The sequence below is a fragment of the Sphaerodactylus townsendi genome, linkage group LG01 (genome assembly GCF_021028975.2).
Source record: "Sphaerodactylus townsendi isolate TG3544 linkage group LG01, MPM_Stown_v2.3, whole genome shotgun sequence".
Taxonomy (NCBI): Eukaryota; Metazoa; Chordata; class Lepidosauria; order Squamata; family Sphaerodactylidae; genus Sphaerodactylus; species Sphaerodactylus townsendi.
In genome coordinates, this window is record NC_059425.1 from 26,125,657 (window position 1) to 26,152,590 (window position 26,934).

The window sequence follows — 26,934 nt, forward strand, 5'->3', positions numbered from 1 at the left end:
TTGCCTTCTTTGCCTTTAAGCCAATATTCAGATAAAACAGCTGCACTTTATGGTTTCAAGCCCTTCAAAGGTCTGGTAGGGCTGCCTGAGCCAGCCTGAGAAGAGTTGCAAACCCCTCTTCTGGTGAAAGATGGAAAGAACCCCCGTCCAAATGAAAAGTGATACTCCTGCGCAGTTCTCTCTTGTTTGAACAGGAAAAACTTCCTGGCAGACAGTGTCCTGGGCTACAGAAGCACTTCAGTACCAGAAAATATGATGATGGGAGTTTGACTTTGCATCTAACAGGTCAGGCTAGGGTCCCTTGTAATGCTTGGAGAAGGGGGCAAGTGGGTTTCTCCGCTTTTGTTCCCATTTCCAGCGCCAAGGATTTGCTTCCATTAAGAAGAAGAATTTGGATTTATACCCCCCTTTCTCTCTTGTAAGAAGACTCAAAGGGGCTTACAATCTTCTTTCCCTTCCCCCTCCCCCCAACAAACACCCTATGGGGTGGGTGGGCTGAGAGACCTCCAAAGAACTGTGACTAGCCCAAGGTCACCCAGCTGGCATGTGTTGGAATGCACAAGCCAATCTGGTTCACCAGATAATCCTCCACAGCTCAAGTGGCAGAGTGGTGAATCAAACCCAGTTCTCCAGATTAGAGTGTATCTGCTCTTAACCACCACACCACGCTGGCTCTCATTAAGCAGATCATTAGAGATCATTAAGCAGTCCTCTATAAGAGAAAATTAGAATGCAACTTTATTAGGATATGAACAACATAGCAGATTTTAAAAAAACCCAGAGAAGCGGTTGGGGGAAGTTAAAGTTCCAAAAGAAAAACTATAATTTAGCACTAAAGTGTCTCCGCAGAAGCTCTTTTCCAAAACCTCTAAGGCGAGGGCATACGGCCCCTTTGTGAGCCCCTAGCAAAGAAGTGGGTCTCTGGCTAGTAAGCATCCATGGTTTTCCAACAGACACGCCAACCAACCGCTCCTTCCCTCGGCACCTGTGTTTGACACATCTGCTTGGGCTGGACTTTGCTTTAATTACCAACCGCTTCAGCAATTTTGGTCACCATGATCCAGCTTGTACGCTGCTGAGAGAAGACAGGGGCTCCCTACAATTTGCACTCGTTCTGGGGGTTCAAAGCAGGGGTCCTGGAGTGCAGTACAACTGGGCCAAGGTTTTGCTCAGAGCAGGACCCAAGTTCCTGGAAAGGAAAAAGAGGGAAGGAAAGAAGAGGAGGCATCAGGGGCCGCGAGAGGGAAAGCCCAACATCTTCTCCCGGCCGCAGGAGCACACAGGAGAGAGCAGGACAACCCCCAACCAATTGCAGAGGTGCAAGTCTCAGATAGGGAAGGCGGCAGGTCAAGGCCTCAAAAACCCCACAGCAAAAGTCAGCCATGGGCCAGAACTCTTCACTGCCAGGCCTGTTTTGACCCCTTTTGGCACCAAAAGCCTCCCAACCTTTGGCCTTTGCAGAGGGAAACTTCCTGCTGAATTGTGCCTGGAGAGAAACACACAGAACTTGGGGGGGGGGGGAGATGGGGGGGGCACAGGCAATCCCACTGCTCACCTCTGCAGCTTCCCACATTTGATGCCGCTGAGAAGCTGCTCTTTCTCCTGTGCAGTTCTGCAGGTGGCGTAGGCAGCTAGAAGGCTGCAGAGAGAGGGGGGAAAAACACTGACTCACTTGCAACCCAAAATCCCCTCCGCATTCTCCTCTGCTCCAAAGGACTACAGTGGCACTAAGCCTGCGGTGAGGCATACAGCATGGCAGGCCTTCCTCAAAAAGTTTAAGCTGCTTTTTTTAAGAACTTAAGTTTTTATGGGCAGGAAAGAGGTGGTGCTACTTTTCATGGCGGCTTCCCTTGGCACGTGGAAATGTTTTTCAGCAGGAGAAGAAGGTCTCCCTTGCTGGGTTTTTTCCCCACCAAGTCTGAAATAAATGTCTTTCTAGATCAACCCATCCAGCTCAGCGGTCCCCACTCCCCAATGGTAAAAAGTCCAGGATTGAGCTCTATGAGTCAGACCAGCCTTCCTTTCCTTCCATGACCAACACCAGAAGGTGTTCTTTGCAAGGAAGGTGTTGCATCCTTGTGGTTGCCTTTGGTTGCCCTCTTCTGCACTGTATACAGGAGGGGTACCCAACACAAGACCACCAACATCTTTTCAGGTGCACAAGTGTTTTTAGGAAATGGGCGTGGCTAGGCAGAGCTTTTGCCCAGCAAGGATTTTGATTGGCTGCGAAGAAGGAAGAAACAAACAAACAAAAAGAAGCATTTTAAAATGTTGCTCTGGCAGCAGCAGCCATCTCAGCACAAAGATCTGCGCTGCACTGAAGTTAAGCTGTGCAAATAATTTCGTGACTGGCTCTGCCTCCCCTGCAGCAACCATTTTGTGGCATCCGTTTTGTTGCTGCGCCCTCCGTGCCGTGTCAGAATTCCAAATGTGCCTGCAGGCTAAAAAGGTTGGGGACCCCTGGTGCAGAGCATCCTTGGGCGCTAGTCCACTGGCACCTGCATGAAAAGGTAAAAGTAGAGCACACACACACACAAACTCTGGTACCTGGCTGGTGTCTTGTATTGCTCCAGGATGGCAGCTGCTTTCTCTCCACTGATGCCGCTGATTTGCATGAGCTGCCGAGCAAAGACCTCATTCACTGTCTGGGGCTGAAGGTGTAGGGAGAGGAAAATGGGATAAGTATGAGTGGAAATGCCCTGATATTCCCACGTTCTCCTCCAGGATTGGAAGGTAAAAGACAGAGAGTTCCCCCCACCCTCGCCCACCCCAAGCTTCGTGGGAGGGAAAATGATGGGAGTAATTTTCAAACTGAAATTATAAACAGATGCAATGCGTACTGGGGATATGGAAGAACGAACGGTGGCTTTTTGTTTCTTTTCAGTATTTCCAGGGTCAATGTTTTGATCAAGAGCCACTCTGCAACCCCTCGAAATGCACCCCCCCTTCCCGTGTTCCCTCGTTCTCCTGACCAACAACCTTGTTCTTCACAGCTCCCTCGTTGAATTCAGCAAAGGTCAGGAGCACGCAGGAGTCGTTCCTGGGCTGCAAGGGGCGCTCCCGTTCCAATTCCTCCTTGGTACAACTCAGAAGGGTTTTGTCCTAGGGAAAAAGAGGATGAGCGCTCTCAGTCCTGGGTCTGGCACCACAGCAGCCCTTCCCCTTCCAATCCCTGGTTTCTAATGCCCATCATTAAAAGCTCTTTTATCGACTCTTAATTTCTCTCGACCGGGAAGAAAACTTGAGCCAGAGGAGGACCAGCATTCAAGCCAGGCTGGGAAGTGCCTCCACTGCAATCCTCGTATGCTGCAAGATATCTTGCTTAAGGTGGAAGTCTGTATATATTTGCATTAAAAAAGCAAAATATTTGTGAAAGGAAGGAAATGCACATGTAATACCAGCTCAGCTGGTTACCTTCCTTGCTGATAAGAGAGGAGAAGGAAAGTCTCTTCTAGGACAGTGTTTGTCATGTGTGGATTTTGGAAGCACTTGTATGAAAAATATTACAAGAAAGGGAAAAAAAATACACACACTAATCACTTTACTGAAGGCTCTCATTTAGGCAACTAGAACCTTTGATCAATTAAACACTGCAGAGCTACTATCAGCATGCAAAATGGTAAAGAATATTCCTGAGCATGTGTAGAGCACCTTACAAGCAACTCTGAATAATGTCCACCAGCTCCTACTCAACTTGAATTGAGGGAAGGAGGCAAGATAAGAAGAAGAGGAGTGTGGATTTACACTCCACCTTTCCGTCCTGTAAGGAGACTCAAGGCAACTTACAAACTCCTTTCCCTTCTCCCCACAACGGACACCTTGAGGTAGGTAGGGCTGAGAGAGTTCAGAAAGAACCGTAACTAGCCCAAGGTCACCCAGCAGGCTGCACAGGTAGAAGCAGGGAAACAAATCCAGTTCACCAGACAAGAGTCAACCGGTCATGTGGAGGAGTGGGGAAACAAACCCAATCCTCCAGTTTAGAGCCCTTTGGGGATTGGGCGGTATAGAAATCCCATAAATAAATAAATAAATAAAATAAATAATCCCCTGCTCCTAAACACTACAACCACGCTGGCTCTAAGAACACAAAAGTTGTCATGGTGGGCCAGATGAAAGAGCTGTGTGTTCAAGTATCCTGTTTCCAGCAGGGAACAGCTTCATGCCTCTGAAGTTTGGAACAACTGAAGGCAAGAACCCTCCCCCTTGCTGGTCTCTGTAGAATCTGGTACTCAGAGGTACCAGATTGCTCAACACATTTCATTGAAGATTTCTTTAAAAGAAACATAACCTACAACAGTCTTAAGTATCTCACCATTCTGTGTTGTAAGGACCCTCTATACCTTCAGTTGGCACTCACCCCATACAACTTAGTCAGCTGACGTGTCATAATAGTCAGGTATGCGGCCGATTCCCGAATATCACAGGTGCGTTTGACAAAGAAGCCATCCACTACCTGGGAGAAATGAGGATTGTTGGATCAGTAAGATGTAGATGGCCCCTACCCAGAAGTTCCAGCAACTCCCTATGTGAGCTGCACGCAAGCAGGTAGGGACAGCAGAGGCTGGTTTGCAAAGGAGATGGGGATCCAAAGCTGCAGTGGATTCTGGGACAGATCCTCACAGCAAGACAAGGATATCCTGCTCCTGTGCGTGGTATCTGGGCAAAGGAGAGTTTGTACCTGGGTGTTAGTGATTGCTTGCTGCAGAGTCTTTTCAGGTAGGCTAAGGTGTTGCACAGAGCCAGAGTCTTCGACCAGGTAGATGATGTGAGAAATGCCACACTGCCGCAGACGGAACTGGATGAGGGCGGGAAAGAAAGAGGTTGACTGGATTATGATCTGCCTAGGACTGGGTAATTAGTGTGTGATACAAGCAACTAAATCTCCTGAGCAGCCTCTAAAATAAAACAAGAATCCAGTGTCACCTCGGAGACTGACAGAATTTATTTGACATTTATGTCAGTGAGACAGCAAAGGATAATTGTTAAAAGAGTCACTCTGAGACAACTAGGACTGAATCTCCACTCTGCCAAGCAGGCTCAACAGGTGACCAGTCCCATGGTCTCAGTCTAACCAACCTCAAATGTGGTGCACGTGACAGAAAAACAAGGAGAAAAAAGTTCACGCTTCATTAGTTCCACAGTGGCACACCACATTGGCCTAATGGCTAGAGTGTTGAACTAGCATCTGGGACAGCCAAGTTCAAATCTCCACTCTGCCACGGAAGCCCACTGGGGGAACTTGGGCCAGCCACAAACGCTCAACCTCACCAGCCTCACAGGATCATTGTTTAGGACCCAATTGGGCAGAAAAACAAAGTATACATTTAATAACAAAAATAAATAAACAATAAGCTTTTGTGAGACCTGGATTCCCATTTTATTTTGCTGCTACAGAGTATCCTATCAGGAAATATTACCTGAAGGACAGCCATACTTGTATACACAAACACGCAATCTCTCCATGCACTTACTCTTTTCCCAATGGTGAAATGTTAGAACAAGAAAGCCACGCATTCTGCTTTGAAGGAGGAGAGGAGGAGAACCAAAATGGTAAAAGGTCTGGAGTCCATGCCCTTCGAAGAGAGGCTTGGGGAGTTGGGGATGTTTAGTCTGGAGAAGCGAAGGTTAAGGGGGGACATGATAGCTATGTTTAAATATTTGAAGGGATGACATGCCGAAGAGGGAGCAAGCTTGTGTTCTGCTGCCTCAGAGTAGGACACGGAACAATGGATTCAAGGGGTAGGAAAAGAGATTCCACTTAAACATTAGGAAGAACTTCCTGATTGTCAGGGCTATTCGACAGTGGAATGCACTACCTAGGAGTGTGGTGGAGTCTCCTTTGGAAATTTTTAAACAGAGGCTGGATGGCCATCTGTCAGGAGTGCTTTGATTGTGTGTTCCTGCATGGCAGGGGGTTGGACTGGATGGTTCTTGTGGTCTGTTCCAACTCTGATTCTACACATGTGTTCAAACTCTGATTTAGTCTTGGAAGGAAATGAACTCCGCAGGCCACTGAACACAGGTCCTGGGGCCAAGCCCTGTGGCGGCTTCCTGCTTCCAGACATCTCAGATCCCACCCAGCCCCTCAAAAGGCCCTGTTGCCAGCCTCCTCATAACCCAGCACCTTCTGCTCATGAAAGCGGCCATCAATGATGCTGCCACACAAATCAGGCATCCGTTTCCGTTCCACCACATAGTCCAGCACCAGCTCCTGGGCTGTAAGTAGTTGCCCTGAAAGGCAAAAGGCAGGTTAGGATAACAATAGATACACCCACAAGCCAGCTCTGAATTTCCCAACAGGGGTTCTTTGTTGTGCTTTATGACAATCACTCCCAGGCCACAGGGGGGAGATCTTGCTCTTTTTCAGTGGACTCTCCTCTGAAATGGCATGCCAGAAAAAAAAATTCATAGAACTTTGCCTAAGATCAGAAGTTTTTTATGGATTGCTGATTTAGTGAAAACAACAGCAGCGTAGTAAAATGATTTTTTAAATTTGTATTGTCAAAGGCTTTTACGACTGGAATCACTGGAGTGTTGTGGGTTGTATGGCCGTGTTCCAGTAGCATTTTCTCCTGACGTTTGACCTGCATCTGTGGCTGGCAAAGAAAATGCTACTGGAATACAGCCATATACCGTATATACTCGTGTATAAGTCGACCTGCATATAAGTCGAGGCACCTAATTTTACCACCAAAAAATGGGAAAACTTATTGACTCGCGTATAAGTCGAGGGTGGGAAATGCAGCAGCTGCTGGTAAATTTCAAAAATAAAAATAGATACCAATAAAATTACATCAATTGAGGCATCAGTAGGTTAAATGTTTTTGAATATTTATTTCAAAGAAAAACAGTAAACTGGCTCTGTAAGTGGAAAAAAGGGTCAACAAGAACAATATGGTATCAACAATAAGTTTAAAAGTACAAAAACCTTTGCTCAACCAGCAACCAAGCTAAAACACAAGAGTTAAAATCCTTCAAAACTGGATTCCTCATCATCATCTGTATGCCCAAATGTAACCCAACTTAGATTTTAAGAGGGATATTATCAGAAATGGAAAAACTACTATTAGCTTCCATTGTAAACAATGGGGGATGGGGCACCCCCTTTGGGGGTCAATAACTTTGGATCCCCTGACCCAAACTTTACCAAACCTGGCTGGTATCATAAAGAGACTCTCCTGATGATACCAGCTAGGTTTGATGAAGTTTGGTTCAGAGGGTCCAAAGTTATGGATCCTCGAAAGGGTAGCCCCATCTACTAATAGCTCCCATTGAAAACAATGGGGAATAGGGGCACCTCCTTTGGGGGTCCATAACTTTGGACCCCCTGAACCAAACTTTACCAAACTTGGCAGTTATCATCAGGAGTGTTTTCTGAGGGGACCCTGAAATTTTGGTGCCGCTAGCCTAAAAACTGCGGCCCCTGCTGGCCGGCAAAGTAAAAACACAAAAAAATTTTTAATGACCCGCATATAAGTCGAGGGGAGCTTTTTCGGCATTAAAAATGTGCTGAAAAATTCAACTTATACATGAGTATATACGGTAACCCAGAAAACCCACAACATCCTATTATTTATTTTATTTGTTTAAATGCTTACTTTTTTTGTTATTTTATCGTGTGCTGTATTATGTTGTTACGAACTTCAGAGAACAAAGAGCAAATTAAAAAACCATTACACGCTCTGATGTAGCCTAACAAGAAAGGCTCCCTGCTGCCCAGTGCTTGCCCTCAGGAAACAAGAATGGGGAAGGCAGGAGATCTGTATGACCTGCGAAACACAAGCAGGCCTGGGGAAACTGCTGGTCAGCTGCTGGTTGCTGGGAACTGGAAGGGGAAAAAACCCAAACAGCATCCTGGCTTGCGGCAATGAGCACTACCTCCAGAAGCAAGTGGCTCCAGTTCTTTGCAAACTCATGAAGTGATGTGTTTCAAAAGGATCCAGGATCCAAACAGCTCCCACCTGCAGAGTTCCTCTCCCTAGCCACCCACAGGAAATCTCCAACATGAAGCTTCCGGATGCTGAAAGGAACACCGTTTCGCTCGAGTTCATTCACCAAGTCTCGCTTGCGGGACGTCGGGCCGCTAAAAGAAAAAGGGAGGGCGAGGCAGCTATTTAGAGTTTGTTGCGTGGCCAGAAATCTGGAAATGTTTATCCCAAGGTTGTTATTCTGAAATACCCGTCCCAGCCTTCACAATGAGGGAGTTCTAGGTCGCTTCAGCCACACCCGTTAGCAGAAGCTGTTCGCTCACTGCCCACCACAATTACAATTATGAACGTAACAAAACAAAAGAAGGAGAAGAAAACAAATTAAGTGAGGAACTGCTTTGGCCCAAAGTGAAGAACAAGAAGTGATCACTGAGGGCCAGTTCAGGAAAGCAACAGCTGCTATAAGTGAAATCAAAATAACCTATTAAACTGATAAGAGAAGCAGCTGTAAAACAAAACATAAAAGAACAGTAACCCTCAGAAACCACAATAGTATTCTATCTATTCTAGACAGGCCAATGCTGCAGTATTAATATATTGTCAAAGGATTTTTTGGCCGGAATTAACTGGCTGTGTGACCACGGCCTGGCCATTTTATCTCCTAACACAGTGGTTCTCAACCTTCCTAATGCCACGACCCCTTAATACAGTTCCTCAAGTTGTGGTGACCCCCCCAACCCTAACATTTATCCATTTTACAGATGGAGAACACTGATGCAGAGAGTCTTAGGCGACCCCTGTGAAAGGGTCGTTTGACCCCCAGGTTGAGAACCACTGTCCTAACATTTTGCCCAAATCTATGGGTGGCATTTTCAGAGTCATGTCATGGTAAGTTGTGTTTCTCTCTGAGGCAAAGTGTGGAGTGGCCATAGATGCAGGTGAAATGTTAGCAGCTAAAACTACCAGACCACAGCCGTGCAGCCCAGAAAACCCACAACAGACAGAATTAAGGGTTTTTCAAAAAATAACTGACACAAATCACAGCTTCTCTCCTCCGTCAGACAGGAAGGCAATGAAGAAACTCTGAAATGTGATCAGTGACTGAATCCACAACAAACTAGAGTTTGATCCTGCAAATATACCCTACATCTAATCACCAGTTTCTCCAGACAACCAATCCCACTTCGACAGAGCAGCTGCTCACCCTGTTGTTTCAATGAAATCCACACACAAAACCACATCAAAGTGTCCTGGATGAAAGGTAAACTGGGGTTTAAACACCTCTGGCCTCGGCTCCCCACTGCGTTCCCTGCGGAAAGAAAGAAAAATCCAGCAAGTTTACCTGGAGGGGTGAACTTCCCCTGTTCTAGAGATCTCATCTTGCAAGATCTTGGCATAGCATTTCTCTTCCTTACCACAGGAATTGTGTTCCTAAGACTCAGTATGGCTGGGACGTTTCATACAGGTCAGTAAGTACAAGGAATGGCCAACACCCAGAATGGCTCAGGAGCCAAGAAGCAGCAAACTATCCCTTCACTGGGGCCAGTCATAGTCTTTACCTCAACAGACACGCTCTGGCAATTATATCACCCCTGTCATTCAACTGAACCTGAGGAGAAAAACTCCTCCCCTGTGGAGAGGGGTAGTTGCCTGCAGCTTGGGGAGCAGGGAGGCCACTCACGCAGGAGAGGTGTCTTGACCTGAGACCCGCCCATCATCTCCCTCTGAATCCACCAAAGGCTCTTCAGTTCCAGTAGCTGGGTGGCTGAGGTCATTATCCTGCGAAAGAGGCAGTTTCCCCAAAGACGACAACTCTTTGGCCAACGTTAGCCCGGATTCTGTTAGCGAATACCTGCCAAAGGAAGTAAATGACTCAAAGCTGCCTCCGCTCGGGTCCAACAAGACTCCATCCCTCTTGTACCTCATTTTGAATGCTGTTCCTCACCTCCTCCAATCCCAAGCAACAAACTCTGTTACAATATGCCGCACAGCAGAGTCCACTAGGAACAACAGCACACAGACACATGGGTTCCCCTAGATCAGAGGTCTGCAACCTGCAGCTCTCCAGATGTTCATGGACTACAAATCCCATCAGCCCTTGCCAGCATGGCCAATTGATGGGATTTGTAGTCCATGAACATCTGGAGAGCAGCAGGTTGCAGACCCCCTCCCCTAGATTGATGGCAAGTCGATCCACCCCACAATTTAATCATGGGCCCCACTGATCCACACAGATGTGATGACTGGTACCCAAAACATGGCAAGGATTGCTGGAATGCCAGTGACTCTTCAAGAATCTGGAGAGTTCCATGGGGGGAAGGGTTTTTTTTAATGCAACATTTCAAGCACTTGTGAATGTAGCTTGGGGACACAATAACAAGTTATGCAAGAAGCTCATAAACCAACTACATTTGATTGATAGGGATTCTGTAGCAGAAAGCCTCACCTAGCTGGGATGTTGGTCTTGAGGACCAGCTCCTTGCGAATCAAAGTGCTGACTGCAGACCAGGCAGTGATCTTACTTCCAGGACCAGCCTACAAGAATGAAAAAAATTAACATAAGCACTATAGATTTGGCTATTAATTTGAATGTCTTTATTCTGTATAAAAACACCAGTGGTAGAAAGAGACTTACGTAAAAGCGCTGCCCTCGGCTTTTAGCCGCTCCTCAAAAAACATTTATTTTATCATCAATTTTGATTTGACTATGGATAAGGAGTATTCTTCTTTGAGAGTCAGCGTGGTTAAGAGCAGCTCTGGAGAACCGGATTTGATTCCCTACTCCTCCACCTGAGTGGCGGAGGCTTATCTGGTGAACCAGATGTGTTTCCGCACTCCTACACATTCGGCTAAGAGATGTTGGGCTATTCACGGTTCTCTGAATTCTCTCAGCCTTGCCTACCTCACAAGGAGTCTGTTGTGGGGAGAGGAAGGGAAAGGAGCTTGTAAGCTACCTTGAGTCTCCTTACAGGAGAGGTGGGATATAAAGCCAAACTATTCTTTTTCTTTAAAGGAAAGGTGAATGATGAACAGAGAATATCAAGGAACAGAGAGAAAGGCAAAATAAGGTGTTCTAGGGTCACACAGCAGGGGTGACCAAAGTTGCTTCACAAGTGCATGTTCGCTCCAGGTGATAAGGACATGCGGAGACTCACCAGAAAGAAAGATTTATCACACAGCGGCTGGGCTGCTCGCTGAAGCTCTGACTTTGTCAGGTATCCACGAGTGTGAGGATTCTGGGAAAGGCACAAAATTACAGCAGAGATTTTTAGCTTGTTTTTGCAGAATTGTGTCGACTCAGCCCTCTCTCCTGCCAGCCTCTGCAGCCCCACTGGGAAACCCAGAAGTTCTGAACTCAAAATCCCCATAATTTACGCTGGACACAATGGAGTCCAGAACTCAAAATCCCGCAAATTCACGCTGGTATTACGCTGGACACAGGGAGTCTAGAAAATGAGGTCACCCTCCCTTGTCCCAATAACCACGTGCCTTTCTTGAGATTTTAAGCTGCCTGTAACTTACAGTGCTGTCCTGGTAAAGAGCCACCAACACGGCACAGGCCCCAGACCGTTGAGCAGGGAAGTATCCACGGGCACGTCGGTGTGACACAGACTTGGTTTTCTAAAAGCACAAAGAATGAGGTGTGCTCCCTTTAGGGACTCTTCCCAGGAGGTCTTCTCACCGCTCTGCAAAATTCTCTCTTGTGGCATTTACTTGGTAATTGTCATTTTTTTAAAATTTAATTTTATTTATAAACAGTTATACCCTGCCTTATACAAGTGTCTCTAAGCGACTTACACAGGTTTGAAGCAACAAAAAAACCACAATAAAAACATCATAAATATAACAATTCAAACAATAAAAATAGTATTAAAATCGCTCCAATCCCCACTCCCCCATCCCCCAGACCAGAAGGTGTAGAGGGGATTTCCAGGGAGGCTGAATGCCTGGGCAAAGGACTTCGCCATGTGTCTAAACCCAGAAAGGGTAGGTGCATGGCAAATCCCCAAGGGGAGGCTATTCCAGAGCCTAGGGGCAATCACTTCCTGCTGCATGACCCTGCGCCCTGCTCCTTGGTAGGGGGAGGTACCCCCAGAGATGCCTTCCCCGTGACCTCAGTGCCCAGGCAAGTACACATGGGCGCAGAGGCTCCTTCAGGTTGGCAAGGCTCAAGCCATTTACAGGTTTGTGTGTCAAGATTAACACCTTGAATTGGGCCCAGGAGTTAATTGGGAACCAGCGCAGTTCCTTAGGGACTGGGGCAATGTGTGTCCAGTCAGATATACCAGCTAACAGCATGCGGCACCAGTTCCAGCTTCCAGTCCATCTTCAAGGAAAGCCCTATGTAGAGTGCTTTACAGTAGTCCAATCGAGAGATTTCCAGAGGATGTAACACTGTGGCCAGGTCCCCTTTGTTCAAAAACGGTGGAGCTGGCATAACCGACAGAGCTGCAGGGAGTTCCTCGTTGCCATCACCCAAACCTCAAAGGACAGCGATTAATCCAAGAGCACCCCCAGATCTCACGCTAGTCCTTCTGGGGCAATATAATCCCATCCAGAATCAGGTGCTCTATGATTTCATGGACTTGGGAGACTGGAACACAGAGAACCTCTGTTTTGTCTGAATTCAGCCTTGGTTTGTTGGTCCTCATCCGTACCTGCTTTCAGGCAATGGTCCAGCACATGGTGCGCCTCTCCTAACACTGATAAAATGGAGAGACAGAGCTGGGTATCATCTGCATACTGATGACACTTGACTCCAAATCTCCTGATCACCTTACCCAGCAGCTTCATGTAGATGCTGAAGAAGAGTTTGTATTTATACCACACCTTTCTCTCCTGTAAGGAGACTCAAGGTGGCTTACAAGCTCCTTTCCCTTCCTCTCAGACACCTTGTGAGGTAGGTGAGACTGAGAGAACTGTGACTAGCCCAACATCTCCCAGCAGGAATGTGTAGGAGTGCGGAAACACACCTGGTTTACCAGATAAGCCTCCGCCACTCAGGTGGAGGAGTGAGGAATCCAACTTGGTTCTCCACATTAGAATCCACCTGTTCTTAACCACTATACCACGCTAGCTCTCGTGAATAGTGTAGGGGACGGACTGGGCTTGGGGGAACTCCAGAAAGCAGCTCCCAGGACTGTAAGAACAACCCCGCCCCCCAATTACAATCTTCTGGATCTGACCCAGAAGGTAGGAGGAGAACTACTGTTAACACAGTGTTCCCCAACCCCGTTCCCTGGAACCGGTCCAGCCAAATACAATGGTCTATGGTACCAAAAGCCACTTAGAGATCAAGGAGGAGAATCAACAGGTAGTGTTTCCCCCTGCCTTGCTCCTAATAAAGCTCATCCAGATTGACATGGGTACAGAAAATCAGTTTCTTCTAAACAGGAAACAAAATCCAGGCTGCTTCTGTGATGTCAGCATCAGCTTAATCAGCAAACCTCAGTAGATTAATCTTAAAGATAAGTTTTAACTCCTTGTAATGTCTGCAGAATTCATTGGGGATAAGAAGAACAGGAGCCGGTGAAAAAGTTAACAAAGAGCCTCCCAGCCTGCTCTGAGTGGCAATTTTTTTAAGGCACCAGTAAAGTTCTGGGCAGTCAAGAGTCACAGCCAAGTTACCAATACAGTTTTGATCTATATTGCCGTTTTTAAACTGAACCTGCACCTTTGGGTGGCAATCAGTAGCAAATACAGAATATCACAGAGATACAAAGCAAATGCAATTTCCCTATCTGCATCACAGGTCTACTTTGGTACCAGGTAGTCAAAGTAGTGTGACACTTGTATTTTCTTACCTCTATGGCTGTGCCCCTCAGACATTTGATGTCTAAGGAATGGACTTGCAAAGAGAAAGCGAGGCAATTGCTTATGTTTGCGTTACATGCAGGACATAAACTTCTGGCTTACACAACAATCTGTTACAGTCTACTTTTTCAAAAATTAAGTGTTTTGTTCCAGTGATCAGGAAGAATTTTCAACTGGGAATAAAGCTAGCACTGATTCACTGTACAACCACTCAAGACAACTTTGCTAACCGAAACAAAAGTTAGAACAAAGGACACGGTGAAAACACATCACATTCTTACCTTTAACTGCTGTCCTTGAAGCTGGTCAGGCTTGGTAGAAAAAGGGGCAGGCAGGAATGGAACGTCACTGGCCAGTACATCTCTGTTGCTGGGAGGGCCGTCTTCTTGCCCACTCCCAGAGGTAGTTGGGGCCACCAGATCTGAAATTAATAAAAAAAATTCAACCAGCACCTTTATAATGGTTACAGCACTTTTATTTATCATTCATTCATTCATTCATTAAAATTATTTGCCAGGGTGGCTTAAAAAACAAAGATAAAAAACACATAAAATAATTCAATTTAAAATCTCAATCAGGACTGCCAATCAGTCAAATGCAGTTCTAAATAAAACTGTCTTCAACGGCCTCCTGAAGATTGAAAGAGATGGAACCACACACACCTCCCTGGGTAGCAGGGTATGTCAACAAGATCTTGGGGCTCAGCAACCAGTGTGATGCAGCCACAAAAAAGGCTAATGTAATCTTAAGGTCTATCAACAGAAGCATAGCATACAAATCACAAGATGTCATAGTCCTGCTGTATACTGCGCTGGTGAGGCTGCACAGGGAGCACTTCTGCAGTTCTGTGTGCAGTTCTGGAGGCCTTAATAGAAAGGAGCAGGTACAGAGATCTATGAAGATGATGAGGGGCCTGAAGACCAAGCCTTATGAGGAAAGGCTGAGGGACTTGGGAATATATGATCCCTTCTAATTATGATTCTATGATACCATAATCATGGGGCTACCACTAAAAAGGTCCTTTCTTGTGCGTACCACAGGAGCCTCTTTTGTTAGGTGGGACAATCAATAGGGTCTTGCCCTGTGATCTTAATTCCCAGGCAGGAACATACGGGTCTTTCAGATATCTTGGTTCCAAGCCATGTAGGGCTTTAAAGGTGAAAAACAATACCTTGAATTGGGCTTGAGAGTGGATCCATAGTCAGTATTGAGGCCATATGTTCCCTCAAGATGGTCTTGACCAGGAGTCTAGCCGCAGCATTCTATACTAGCTGCAGCTTCTGAATGCTCTTCATAGCTGGCCCAAGTAGAGTGCATTGCAGAAGTCCAGTCTACATCTAACTAAGGCATGGATCACTATGGCTAGATTTGGCTGAACAAGGAATGGGTACAGCTGACAAACTAAAAATCCAAATCCTTGGAATTGGTGACTCTGTAGCCCAGACTTCCTGAAGACCTTCCCCTGTGGTATCATCATACAGATATTACAAAATAACATGGGGAATAAGATCGAACCCTGAAGAACCCCACGGGCCAATGGCTATGGGGCAAAGCAGAAACTCCCCAATACTACTTTCCAGGAGTAACCCCCATATAGTATTTGAATCACTGAACACAGTACCCCTTAGACCCAGAGCTGGAAAACGGCTCAGTAGTGTACCATGGTTGATACTACTGAAGGCCACTGAGAGATCCAGCAGAACTAGCAGGGCTGTATTTCCCCTTTCTAGCTCTGGATAGGCCTTCAACCAAGGTGACCAAAGCCATCTCCCTTCACAGAGTTATCCTCCTGCAAACCTTACAACAATCCTTTAAAGCCAGGATCATTACCCTCCATTTAGTAAATGGGGGACCAAGACTTAAAGGCTCACAGGAGGCCATCTAGTGAGCTCGCCACAGAGATGAGCTCTGATCCTGGAAGGCTGAAAGGGGGAGGGGGGATGAGCCAAGGGGTCCATCCTGACACCACCAGTACACCACATAACAAATTCTGGGCTGAATCTTAGAAGAACAGAACATCTACAGATCTTTGTATATATCTGATCACACATACGCTTTCAACACCCCCACCTGCTAATGACATACCCTCCTGTGCATGGCGGTGCTTCTCCAGCTGCTCATCTAACTGGCGGCAAATGTGCTCACCAAAGTACTGCAGAATCCGAGCCTCACGCCCACTGTGCAGAGGGAGTGGATACTTGAGGAGGGAGCTCAGCGCCTGTTGGTGTGAGCCAGGACAAAGAAAACCTTACTCAGCCGCTCGCCATTTTTCAGTTTCTTTAACAAGGAGTAAAATGAGTGTTAAAGGGGGAAGGAAAAATCAGTAGTATTTCCTCCAACCAACACCTAGGCTGCAGAAGTAACTGACACCCTGTAACCAAAGCAGGCAGGTTCATGCCTGCCAATTCAATGGCTTTCCTACTGTACCATCATGCTGACCTCTGGAAAACAACAGCAGCCACCAGCAGGGTGTCAGATTAAGTCTGCTCAGATTGGCCCAATCTCTGCGCTGGCTGTGCCACACACCACAGAAATCTGTTTCATTTGCAAACTTTGATGCAGAAAGACAGGAAAATGGCAGTCCAGTCAGGGGAGATTCAAATACACTCGTGGATACAACCTATTCCGCGAAGCATAATAACCAGAATAGGATTTCCCTTTAAAGAACATGTGGTTTATCCCTAAAGTGAGGGGTGGTGGGAGCAAACCGTTCAGCTAAAAGGGAGGAATTTAACCTGAGAAGCTGCAAAGGACCCAAAAGGGTGTCAGTATTTTTGAACAAAGAGGGATAATCTTTTATAAGACGTGTGGTCTATTAGAAAGAGGCGGCGCACTAATGAGACTGAACTAAAATAAGAATGATCGAGGCAAGTTAAGAAGAGAATGAAGATTTCACAAGGGACGTGACCTGCCTACCCTTTCATAGGTCCGTTGCAGCCTAAAGCGGCCACGCTCGCCGGCCTGGTCACGCCACTCTTCCAACCAACGTTTGAATAAAGGATTTGGGAATTCTCGAGGAGGCTTCGGCATGATTTGAAGTCGGGAACACCCTGCTTCCGCCTAGCCCCCTTTAACCCGGAACTTGTCGGACATTCTTACCATAGAGTCACCTATGGCTGCGCTTCGAATATGAATAGAGTAGAGCGGGCTTCGGCTATAGTTTAGGCATGCGCGCTGCGCCCCCTGGCGGCAGGAAGGAACCACAGACCAAGTAAAAGAAAGGCGGGTCGTGAAACTGTTCTTAGTTTGATCGGCTCAAGTTTCCGCGCCCAGCTGCAACCGTAAAGGGGAGCCGCACCCACCCTCCAGCGAGTTAGCTGGGTGTGGTTTTTTCCTGTTTGACCCACTTTTATCCTGATCTGTTCGGGAAGAAAAAAATAAACACCCTGAGCTGAATCATTGGCTTTACAGGGACATTGTCCGATTATTGATCAATTTCTGCAGATCCTTTTTAAAATACAGATCAAAAGTTGAGTCCAGTAATACCTTAAAGACCATCAGCATTTTCCCCACTACAAACTTTTGTGGATCAAAGCTCAATTCACCAAATAAAAATTAGAATCAAGATCTGTCGCCTTTATATTCAGATCAGGTTACAAAGAGTTATACCTCTGCATCCTGGCTTCTGCTGTCCCTTCAATGTAACAGGCAAATGTTCTTCAAGGTGCCACTGGACTTGAATTTTGTTGTACTACTACAGACCAACAAAGCTTCCCTGCTGAAGCTTACTTAAATATACTTCCCCTAATATTTATATTCATTCAGGTCAGATGCGTAGCTAGGGAAAATGGAGCCTGGTGCAAAATCTGACACCCTTTGATCTACTTCAACTCATTCTGTCCTCTCCAAGAAGCAAGTGACACTCAAGGGAGGCATAACTACTGCACAGATTCTTAAAATGGTTCTCCAATGTCTCTTCTTCCCAAAGAACCATGGGAACTTTAGTTCTATAACGAAGGGGATAGGAATTCTCTGCAGCTGAAGTTCTTGTTGATAGCCAATATTCTCCAGAGGAAAAGTGTGACCTTTAGGGATAAAAGTGTGGAGAACAAGTATGGACTTTTCTTTAAAAGAATATGCCTATTTTGACCAGCCTGTGTAAACAATCTAGAGCCTAGATTGTTCAGCCACAGAAAGGCTGTTTCCTGTTTTGAAAACAAAGGAAAAGGAAATTCCAGGAGATTCTCCCATAACCCCATTCAGGCTTTAAAAAAATCTTTATCTGTGCAGAATAGTATCCTAATTAGCTCAAATCAGTAAACAAGGTCTTAACTTCAACCACCTGAGTCTTTCTCTAGCTTCCATCAAATGGCCTCCCACTTATATTGTTAGACAAATAAAAGCTTGTCCAGACACAGTTGGTCTCGTGAAGCAGCTTTTTATTGCAATAAGAATTGGAGACACCAGGGCTACGCCCAAAACACGTCTCAAGAGAGAAAGAACAAAGACACTCTTTCTTATACATTTTCCCACAACCTAGAAGTTCGAGGCTCATACTGATTGGTTACTCAATATAAGGTAACAGTTCTAACAAGACAGATAATTGGTCTAAACAGACAAAAAACACAGACCCTATTCAAAGATAGAACTTATCTATTCTGGCTTGATAAACACCAGATGTCTGAGGCGTATACTCTGCAACAGCAGCTGCCAACCCTGGCCTTTGACCCTGGCTTTTCTGCCTTACAATCTAAAACAGACATTGTATTTCTGTGTCCAAAACAGGCAGTACAGTTTGTCCCACAATATTACCACCTTGCACTCCATCAAATGCCCCCCTAGATTCTCTGTTTCAATTTATTTGTTTTATTTAAAATGTTTTGATAGCGCCTTTCCACCCGACCAGGGTCTTCAAGGCAGCAACATTTAAAGCATTTGAACAATTAAAACACATTTAAGATTATAAAATAATTTAAATAAAAACACATAAACAAACAACATTAGAAACAGGAAGAAGGAAAAATAACTATTATTGGAGGTAAGCCAAAAGAAACAAAAAAGTCTTCCCCTGCTGGTGAAATAAAGAGAGACAGATAAATCTCCCTGGGGAGGGAGTTGTAAAAGCTGAGGAAATTATATTCTGCACATGCTCCTAGATGCTCTGTGCTTCCCCAAATAACTGTCTAACTTTCTGCAAGAGTTTAATCCTAAACAAAATCAATTATCCCTGGGGATTGAGAATTTCCTCTGAATTGCATCACCATGTTTTCAAAAGCAACCAGTAAGATGTCACAGGCAGCAGTCCTCCGCAGGATGCGACATTCAAAGATATTTGCCTCTGAACGGACAGATCCAATAGCTACTATGGCTAAGCACCATGCCTAGGCTCTCCTTCATGGATTTGTCTAACATTTTAACAGCCGCTTGAGCTGGTGGCCATTATAATCTCCTGTGGCACTGAATATCATTAGTTAATTATGGTACAGTGTACGGAAGTACTTCCTTCCATGTGTCCTGTAACTATTGCCACAAAAAAAGGCTTTAGGGGAATTGCCTGCTTGTGTGGCTTGCTGATATGTTGATAATTTGATGTGAGAATCCACAAATTGTTCAACCTGTGGGCACTTTTGGAATTTTGAGAACAGGTAGTTGATACCATCACAAAATGGCTGTCTTGTAGGGGGCAATCACAAAATAGCAGCCATTGGCTGAGTCCAATCACAAAACATTGGAAGGTTCTGCCGACCGCTAGCAGATTTTGAATGAAGCATCCTCCTCTGATGGAGGTGGCTATTTTCAAATGGGTAATCCCAGCAGAAACAAATATGATGTCTCCTGGACTGTTCTGAAACACCTCCTGCTCCAGTGAGAAAAACCAGGATTGGTTATTTGCTTTGGGCAAGAAGCAAATGGAACATGTGCAGGGAATATGTCAGACAGCATAATGGTATCCATGGGCTGTGATCAGTTTGTGCAAACTCTGTTCCCAGTCTGCCTGCTGCTGGTGTTGGGCTGCACTTTCGCACCTCCTTTTGCAAGCAGCTCTAGTAGCGTAATGTGACATTGGACTTAATAAACCAGCATGCTTCATAAATGTAATCAGCAGTGTGCATGGTTGGTCTTGCTCTCACTAGAACCCTGAAAACTAGAAACCTGCACCACTGTGGACCTCTTGTGTTACAAGCACTGTGTAACCTGGGTGAGGGGTGTACATGAAGACAGCCTTGCAATTTCTAGCTCACATGTGCCAGACTGAGCAAGCCAAGGTTGTGTATTTGGACACAGGGTGGGGCAGAGAAAAATATAGTCAACTGTGTCCAACGTAGAAGAGAGTGAAAATTGGCCTAGACCACATACCAAGAAACAAGTGCAGTCTTTTCTCAGGATGGTAGATCAGTTTTGTGAAGAAGTATGGTGAGATTGCTGCCACTTTTAGCTGATTTATCTTGGAAATACCAGTCAGACAAGTAGTTTGAGATAAGTCCAAAGGTTTTTGAGACACTTGAAGCCAAGCTTCTTGCAAAATATGTCCTGCAGGCACCTGACTTCCAGGAACCATTTATCCTGGTGGCCAACGCATCAGAGAGAGGCCTGGTGGTGGTGCTCATGCAGTTCTGAGTCGCAAGCTGCTGCAGTGGGAACAGAATTACTCCACAATTGAGTTTATTTCCTCTGTGGCCATTGCAAAACATATAAATTAATTTGACACTTTGTAAAATATATCTACAAACATGAAAATTAGAATTTATTTAAGAGAGATAATAGCCATATTGTCTGCATATAGAGAGATTGATATCGATATCTCCAAGAATAGGTGGAACAGACTGCAGACCGGAGGGCCTTTCAACAATGTTATTTACAGGTATTTTATTAGTTACAGAACCAGATCTTTCCATTCTAATGTGGGTACAAGTGTCTGCACGCAGGTGCTGCAGCAATAATTGTTGTCACCTATTCCTATTAAGATCTGTTAACTTTTGCCAAAGGCAATTCCTGTTAATGGAACTGAATGCTGCAGTGAAGTCAACAAATGCTACATACAGCACTTTTGTTGGGCCCTTAATACCTGAGAAGGCCAGCTGATCTGGCAGTGATCAGCATCACAGAAGCCCTTGCTAAATCCTGCCTGATGCTGATTGATAGTGTGGTTCTCAACCACCCAGTTTTCTAACTTAATCAGTAGATACTTACTCTACATTTTGGCTGCTGTGTCTGACAAGGCGTATTGGCCTTTAATTCTGTGGTCTCCTCTCTTGTGAATGGGGACAGCAATACTTAATTTCCAGCGCAGAGGGATTAAACCTGTTTCATTAATTTGTGTAAAAACCATAGCCAGCACAGACATCCACCATGATGGAAAAGCTTTGTATAGGTCTGGGAGAATCAAATCTTCTCCAGGAGATTTTCCATCTGCTAATGAGTTGATTAAGCCTGTAATCTCAGCCTCTCAGACCAGAGCAGGTTGAAGGTTTTACAGCATCTGGAGTAGTACTCTGTAGATGTAATGTACCCACCTGAGCAGAGCCTAATTGAGATCTAAAGCCCTTACTAAAATATGAGGCCTGGTCTTTGGCTGGAATCTGCGTTTCAAATAGTTCATGCTATTTGAGATAACCTCGCAGAAACAAGGTTAATTTTTTCCTGCTACTGCTAATTCTGGCTCTTTCCATAATGATTTGGCATGCTTGATTTTCTTCTGTTTGATTAGATTTTAAAAAGGAATGCAAGGTTCAGAAGATAGGTCATCTGAGTCCTATTAATACTTCTCCTACTGTCTCACTGTGGAAGATATCTCTTTTTTAGTACCTTGCACTCCCAGTAAAACCATCTGTTGTATACATAAGAGTATAGGTTTAATTGGTCTTACTCCACAATATAGAATGAATGCTTTGCAACAGATAAATTGTTCCCATTTGGTGTGGCAGCAGCCTGCCCAGAAAATCAACCAGAAGCTAATATGTTGAGCAATAGCCTGAGGGAACTTGGATTTGAGACTCACTTGGCATGTTCTTGGCGGGAGAATGTGACAGCTGAAGTGATGTCGAGAGGATATACCTGAATCTGTAGCCAGAGGGACAGTTAATAATTATTTTGTTTTTAATATAGTTTTGACAGACATATAGTGTTAGTAAAATTTAGGTTTTATTCTGGTTTGCTGTAAAGGTTTTTCTCTCCCTGCTGTAAAATGTATTATTCCCTTAAACCACTGTCTACGTTACAAGCTTGCTGACACAAAAGATTAGATTATGCTAAAGGTGGACCTAGAGCAGGGGTAGGGAACCTGCGGCTCGAGACCCGCATGCGGCTCTTCTGCCCTTGCACTGCGGCTCCACGAGCCAAGCCGCCGGCCCCATCCTTGCCCGCCCTGCAAGCAGCCCAGAGGCTGAGGCGCCTCAACTCGCAGGCGGCCGGCATGGCGCCTTGGCCCTGCCTGCCCTGTTGGGCGGGGCGGGTGCCTCCTGGGGTGGCCAGGCTGAGAATGCCTTGGCCCGTGGCCTCATCCTTGCCCGCCCTGCAGGCAGCAGGGTGGACACATCCATGCGCTTCTCAGAATGAGCGGACTAAAAGGTAAAAAAACCCAATATATACAGTGTTATCTTTATTTTAAATGTCAAAAATTATTTGCAGCTCCAAGTGTTTTCTTTTCCCATGGAAAACGGGTCCAAATGGCTCTTTGAGTGTTAAAGGTTCCCTACCCCTGACCTAGAGAGACAGGATGCAGACAGTTAATGAATCAAGCAAACCCATTTTGCATTTTGACATAGCCCCATGTAATTGTCACACACACCCAGAAGAAACCCACTGCTGATGGCAGAATTTATGTTAAGTAATTTCCTCCTAGTTTGGGAAAAATCACCAAAGACTAATATAATCACTGAGCCATACTGAAAGCCTCTCTCAAAACTGTAAATTTAGAAATACCCATTAACAGTCAAATACAGGGTGGAACGTCAAGGTAAATATGCATAAGAGCCAGCAGGCAAACATCTGTGTTATCATAAGGACAACTATCTGGAGGTGTTTCCTCACCAAAGATAAGACCTGGACGTCTCGGAAGAAGAAGCTTCATGGCCCTTGATGGCCCTGTATTATTATTGTATAATTCAGTGTATGATGTAACCTCTAAAATTACTATAAGAAGTCTGTATTCTTCTATGTTCAGTGCCCTTTGCCAGTCTTGGCCTTCTGCGTTGCCTGGTGCTCAGTGTGTATTGCGTCTGCGTGCCGGTGTACCACTGAGCGGCTGCTGACTTCACTCTCTACCGAACGAAACTCTGTTCGACTGCATTAAACTTTATTCTATCTTCAATTTGAATTTTGTGGCTTCAATTTTATTGCTACCCTTGCTGCTGTAACAAATCTATGTAAAGGTTGTGTATTAACGCTGTAATTGCTCGGATACAAAAGTAATTCACAGCAAGCAATTTCCTTGTTTCTTGGAATGTCCCTTTGTACATTGCTCAGGAATCCTGTTAACCAAAAAATATATTCTCACTGAATGCCCCTTTTTTCTGTTAGGGAATTCTTGGATGTGAAATGTTGGTCTATATCGTGAAATGTTTAGATCGTTTTGTATTGCAAGCCACACTGTTGATTTTTGGAGAAGCTGAGATGGCAAGAGTCTCAGGATAGGAGACTCAGACCCCACTCTGCTGCGAAAGGGGCTATTCACTGTTTAAATTACTGGCTGAGAGGAGATGTGTTGACCAACTGCTAAGAAGGGACAAGGTAGAACTGGTTAACCTGTGTTGAGCCTTAAAAGTTGAGACATGCACTCAAAGTTTTGGAGAGAACGAGGCAGAGTGAGCCGCATGGGACTGCACCCCAACCTAATGATAGGGCAAGGGGACACCCACCCAGTTGGGGCCAGAAGGGTTAAAGACCTGAAGACCCTGTCAGAAGTGCTTAAGCTGGGACCAGGAACAAGGGAAAGTATGCAGTGGAGGGTGCCCTGGCCAGTCTGTGTTTTATTAAATTCCAGCAGGTTTGAATCCATCCTAAGATAACATTTGTGATTCTAAAGCAGGGGTGTCAAACATGCAGTCCAGGGCTGAATCTGGCCCCTTGAGGGGGCTTATCAGGCCTGCAAACCAGTTGAGGTAATCCCCCTCACTCCCAATCTGGCCTGGCGAACCCAGCTCACCAGGCCAGAGAAAGAGGGGGTTACCTCAGCTGGCTCATAGGCCTGATAAGCCCTCTCAAGGCAGCCATCCCACCCCACTGTGGGATCCCCAGTTCAGGTACCCCCCCAATGCCATTCTGAGGTTAGATGAGGCAGCTATCCCCTCCCCAGGGCCTAGCCTGACCAAGTCACATTTATGTCATATCTGGCCCTCATAACAAATGAGTTTGACATCCCTGCTCTAAAGCTTACATGAGCCTCATGAGTTTTATTTCCTTTCTTAGTACTGCAACAGTCCTTTCATGCTGTGATATATTTCCCCCTATGCACTTCTACTCAGAGTGTATGATGACGTTATATTGAACAAAGATCTTCCCCTTTTAAGAACTCAGAACTGGTTCACCTATGCATCTGGCTGCTTTTTCGATGGATAAATTACAACTTCAAACGCCAAACCCTAAATGAATACATATTAATACAGATTTTTAAATAGCTATTTACTTTGTCATCTTTGGTGAGCTGGGAATGTTTCCAGACAACCAGAAGGCAAGATTTTATGAAACTGGAAGTGAGATTGGGGTAAAGAGGCTGGAAGACAGTTCTTTTCAGACTGTTACAAACAACTCCACTATATAGGTATATTGAAGCAGGCAGACCAATCACAAATTCTGCAAACTACTGACTGTTGTGGATTTATTTGTCTTGATATTTTAAGAAGAATGTGATGGTATGTTACCCTTCAGAGAAAATTGTGCCAGGATGTTTGACAAAATGCCCAGAATTCTCTTCTTCTCTTTTGTCAAATTATGAAGTATCTTCGTCATCTGTTCATTGATATCTGAGGCATTATGAACAATGGTTTTAACAATTCCTGATTTTTAGGTCAGGACTACTAGCCAATTCCTCCACTCTCATCCCCCCAAACTATGTCATGGCTTTTGTTAGCAGAGGATAGTTAAGATAGGAATGTTGTCTCTCAGGCTTTCGGCAGAGTATCTTAAGTTGCTGTTTTCTGAAGAGTCTCCACAGAATCCAGCTACATGGAAATGGAAATGCAGCATATTTGGGTTTTTTTTCCAAAACAGGGAGTGTTCTTGGTGAGGTAGCCCTTTTTGTTTCTTTTCTTACAGAATGTGTACTGTTTCCTGTTGATTGATCAGCAATGAAAACAGTGCTCCAGATGAATACAGTGAACCTTTATGAGATTGTCCAGCATTGGAAAATCCCAAAGGGTTGAAGCGTTCTTAAGAGATGTCAGCTTGCTTTCTGGCATGGCTTTTGTGTTAACAGCCACAAGAAAAACAGAAATCAGCAGGTGAGGTTATTTCCATTCCTGCATTGTTGGAATGCTGACAAATGCAGCCCCTGCAGAATTTTGACTTGTCACATGCCAGTTAAAGGCATGGGAGCCTTGCCAGGAAAAAAAAAAACCTTGGCAACCTAAAGAATAAATGCTTTACGAATAATGAGAGCTGTCTAAGCAATACATTCAGGAGAGTGCTGTAGCACTGGCTGGATAGGCAGTGTTCCAGTACAGGAGGTATTGGGGGATGGGATATTACACATTTGCAAAACTTCAGCAAATCAAATAGTCCACTGCACATAGGAAGAAGCAATACACTGCTTGTTTAGTGTGGCAAAGCAGTGAACAACAAAGAATGAAAAGAGAGTCAGAGTGGTATAGTGGTTAGAGAAATGGACTAGGATCTAGGGCAGTGGTGGCGAACCTATGGCACAGGTGCCAGAGGTGGCACTCAGAGCCCTCTCTGTGGGCACGCGCAAACAGAGTTCGTCATGTAGGGGGGAAATCGCCCCCACCACCCCACACATCTAGGCTGGCCTGGGCTGCTGGGCTCGATTATTAGTGTTAAACCTAAGACCTAGTATAGGTAGTAGAAGCAGTGTAGGTAACCCTGTTAAGCGCTGCTAAACCCCACTGATGTTCATGCAAAGAACTAAAGCATGATCCTTTACCTGGGAGTAAGCTCGGTTGCTGGCAATGGGGCCTGCTTCTGAGTAAACCCTTCTAGGGTCGTGATTCACCCGTCCGATGAGTTTACACGGTTGCTTCAAAGCAAAGCCACCGACTACCACCAAGCTCACTCCTGAGTAACACACGCCTCAGAGCCAACCATTTTTTTCTAAACTGAAACCTCAGTATTCAGGTTAAATTGCCGTGTTGGCACTTTGAGATAAATAAGTGGGTTTGGGGTTGCAATTTGGGCACTCGGTCTCGAAAAGATTCGCTATCACTGATCTAGGGAGGTCTAAGCTCACAGAATGACCTTAGATCAGCTGCACACTGTTAGCCTAACCTACTTCACAGGGGGATATTGTGAGGATAGAGGAGAGGAAAATGAAGTAAGTTGCTTTCTTGTATTTACCTTGGGGGTCTCAACAAGTAGCTCATGAGCCCCCAGCACTGCAGAGTGGCTTGTGTGTCTTGCAGAAAAAGCTTGCAAAAAAATCTTCTCTAAGGCCCCTTCCGCACACGCAAAATAATGCGTTTCCAAACCACTTTCACAACTGTTTGCAAGTGGATTTTGCCATTCCGCACAGCTTCAAAGAGCACTGAAAGCAGTTTGAAAGTGCATTATTCTGCATGTGCGGAATGAGCCTAAGCTTGGCTAGTTGATTGGATTTTTTCCTCTGTGCTGCTTTGCTGATAACTTCATGACTTGGCTTCTTCCTAATTCATGTTCTGCTGTCAGGACTGAACAAGACATGATCACATGCAGGGCAGGGCAAGTAGCTCAGTATATTTTTCATTGTTCAGGAATAGTTCTCATTAAAGGTTGGCTTGGGAGGGAAGGTGGTGTGGTATAGCTCTTGTCAGAAATTAAGCAGGGCTTAATTCTTAGAAGAGTCATTATCAAGGAAGGCTCTGCAGAGGAAGGCAGTGGCAAACCACCTCCACTTCTCACTTGCCTTGAAAGCCCCTTGATGGGGTCACCAAAAGTTTGCTGCGACATTTTGGCTACCACTGCTTTAATTATAGGCTATAATAATAATTGTGTTTCATCAAGTCATAACCAACTTATGATGACCCCAGGACCACAATGTTTTCAAGTCAAGAGATGAGCTGAGGTGGTTTGCTATTACCTTCCTTTTTTGATGGTCTCCCATCCA

At 45.2% G+C, this 26,934-nt stretch overlaps 1 protein-coding gene across 2 annotated transcripts; it reads right to left on the reverse strand.

The window, feature by feature from the left end:
• Positions 1 to 715: 715 nt before the first annotated feature.
• On the reverse strand, positions 716 to 16,814 carry MUS81 (MUS81 structure-specific endonuclease subunit). 2 transcript variants are annotated; one of them, XM_048514840.1, is made up of 16 exons: positions 16,659 to 16,814; positions 15,828 to 15,960; positions 14,024 to 14,163; positions 11,451 to 11,549; positions 11,084 to 11,164; positions 10,375 to 10,463; positions 9,610 to 9,780; positions 9,133 to 9,237; positions 7,962 to 8,083; positions 6,125 to 6,231; positions 4,679 to 4,795; positions 4,358 to 4,453; positions 2,980 to 3,102; positions 2,548 to 2,651; positions 1,556 to 1,639; positions 716 to 1,189 (listed from the first exon to the last, which is right to left on the reverse strand). In XM_048514840.1, exons 1-16 carry the CDS (start codon positions 16,770 to 16,772, stop codon positions 1,123 to 1,125), a joined length of 1,752 nt encoding a protein of 583 aa, XP_048370797.1. In that variant the 5' UTR covers positions 16,773 to 16,814; the 3' UTR covers positions 716 to 1,122. The 2 variants fall into 2 exon arrangements, with proteins under 2 accessions (XP_048370797.1, XP_048370790.1); XM_048514833.1 differs by having other exon boundaries at positions 15,813 to 15,960.
• Positions 16,815 to 26,934: the final 10,120 nt, after the last annotated feature.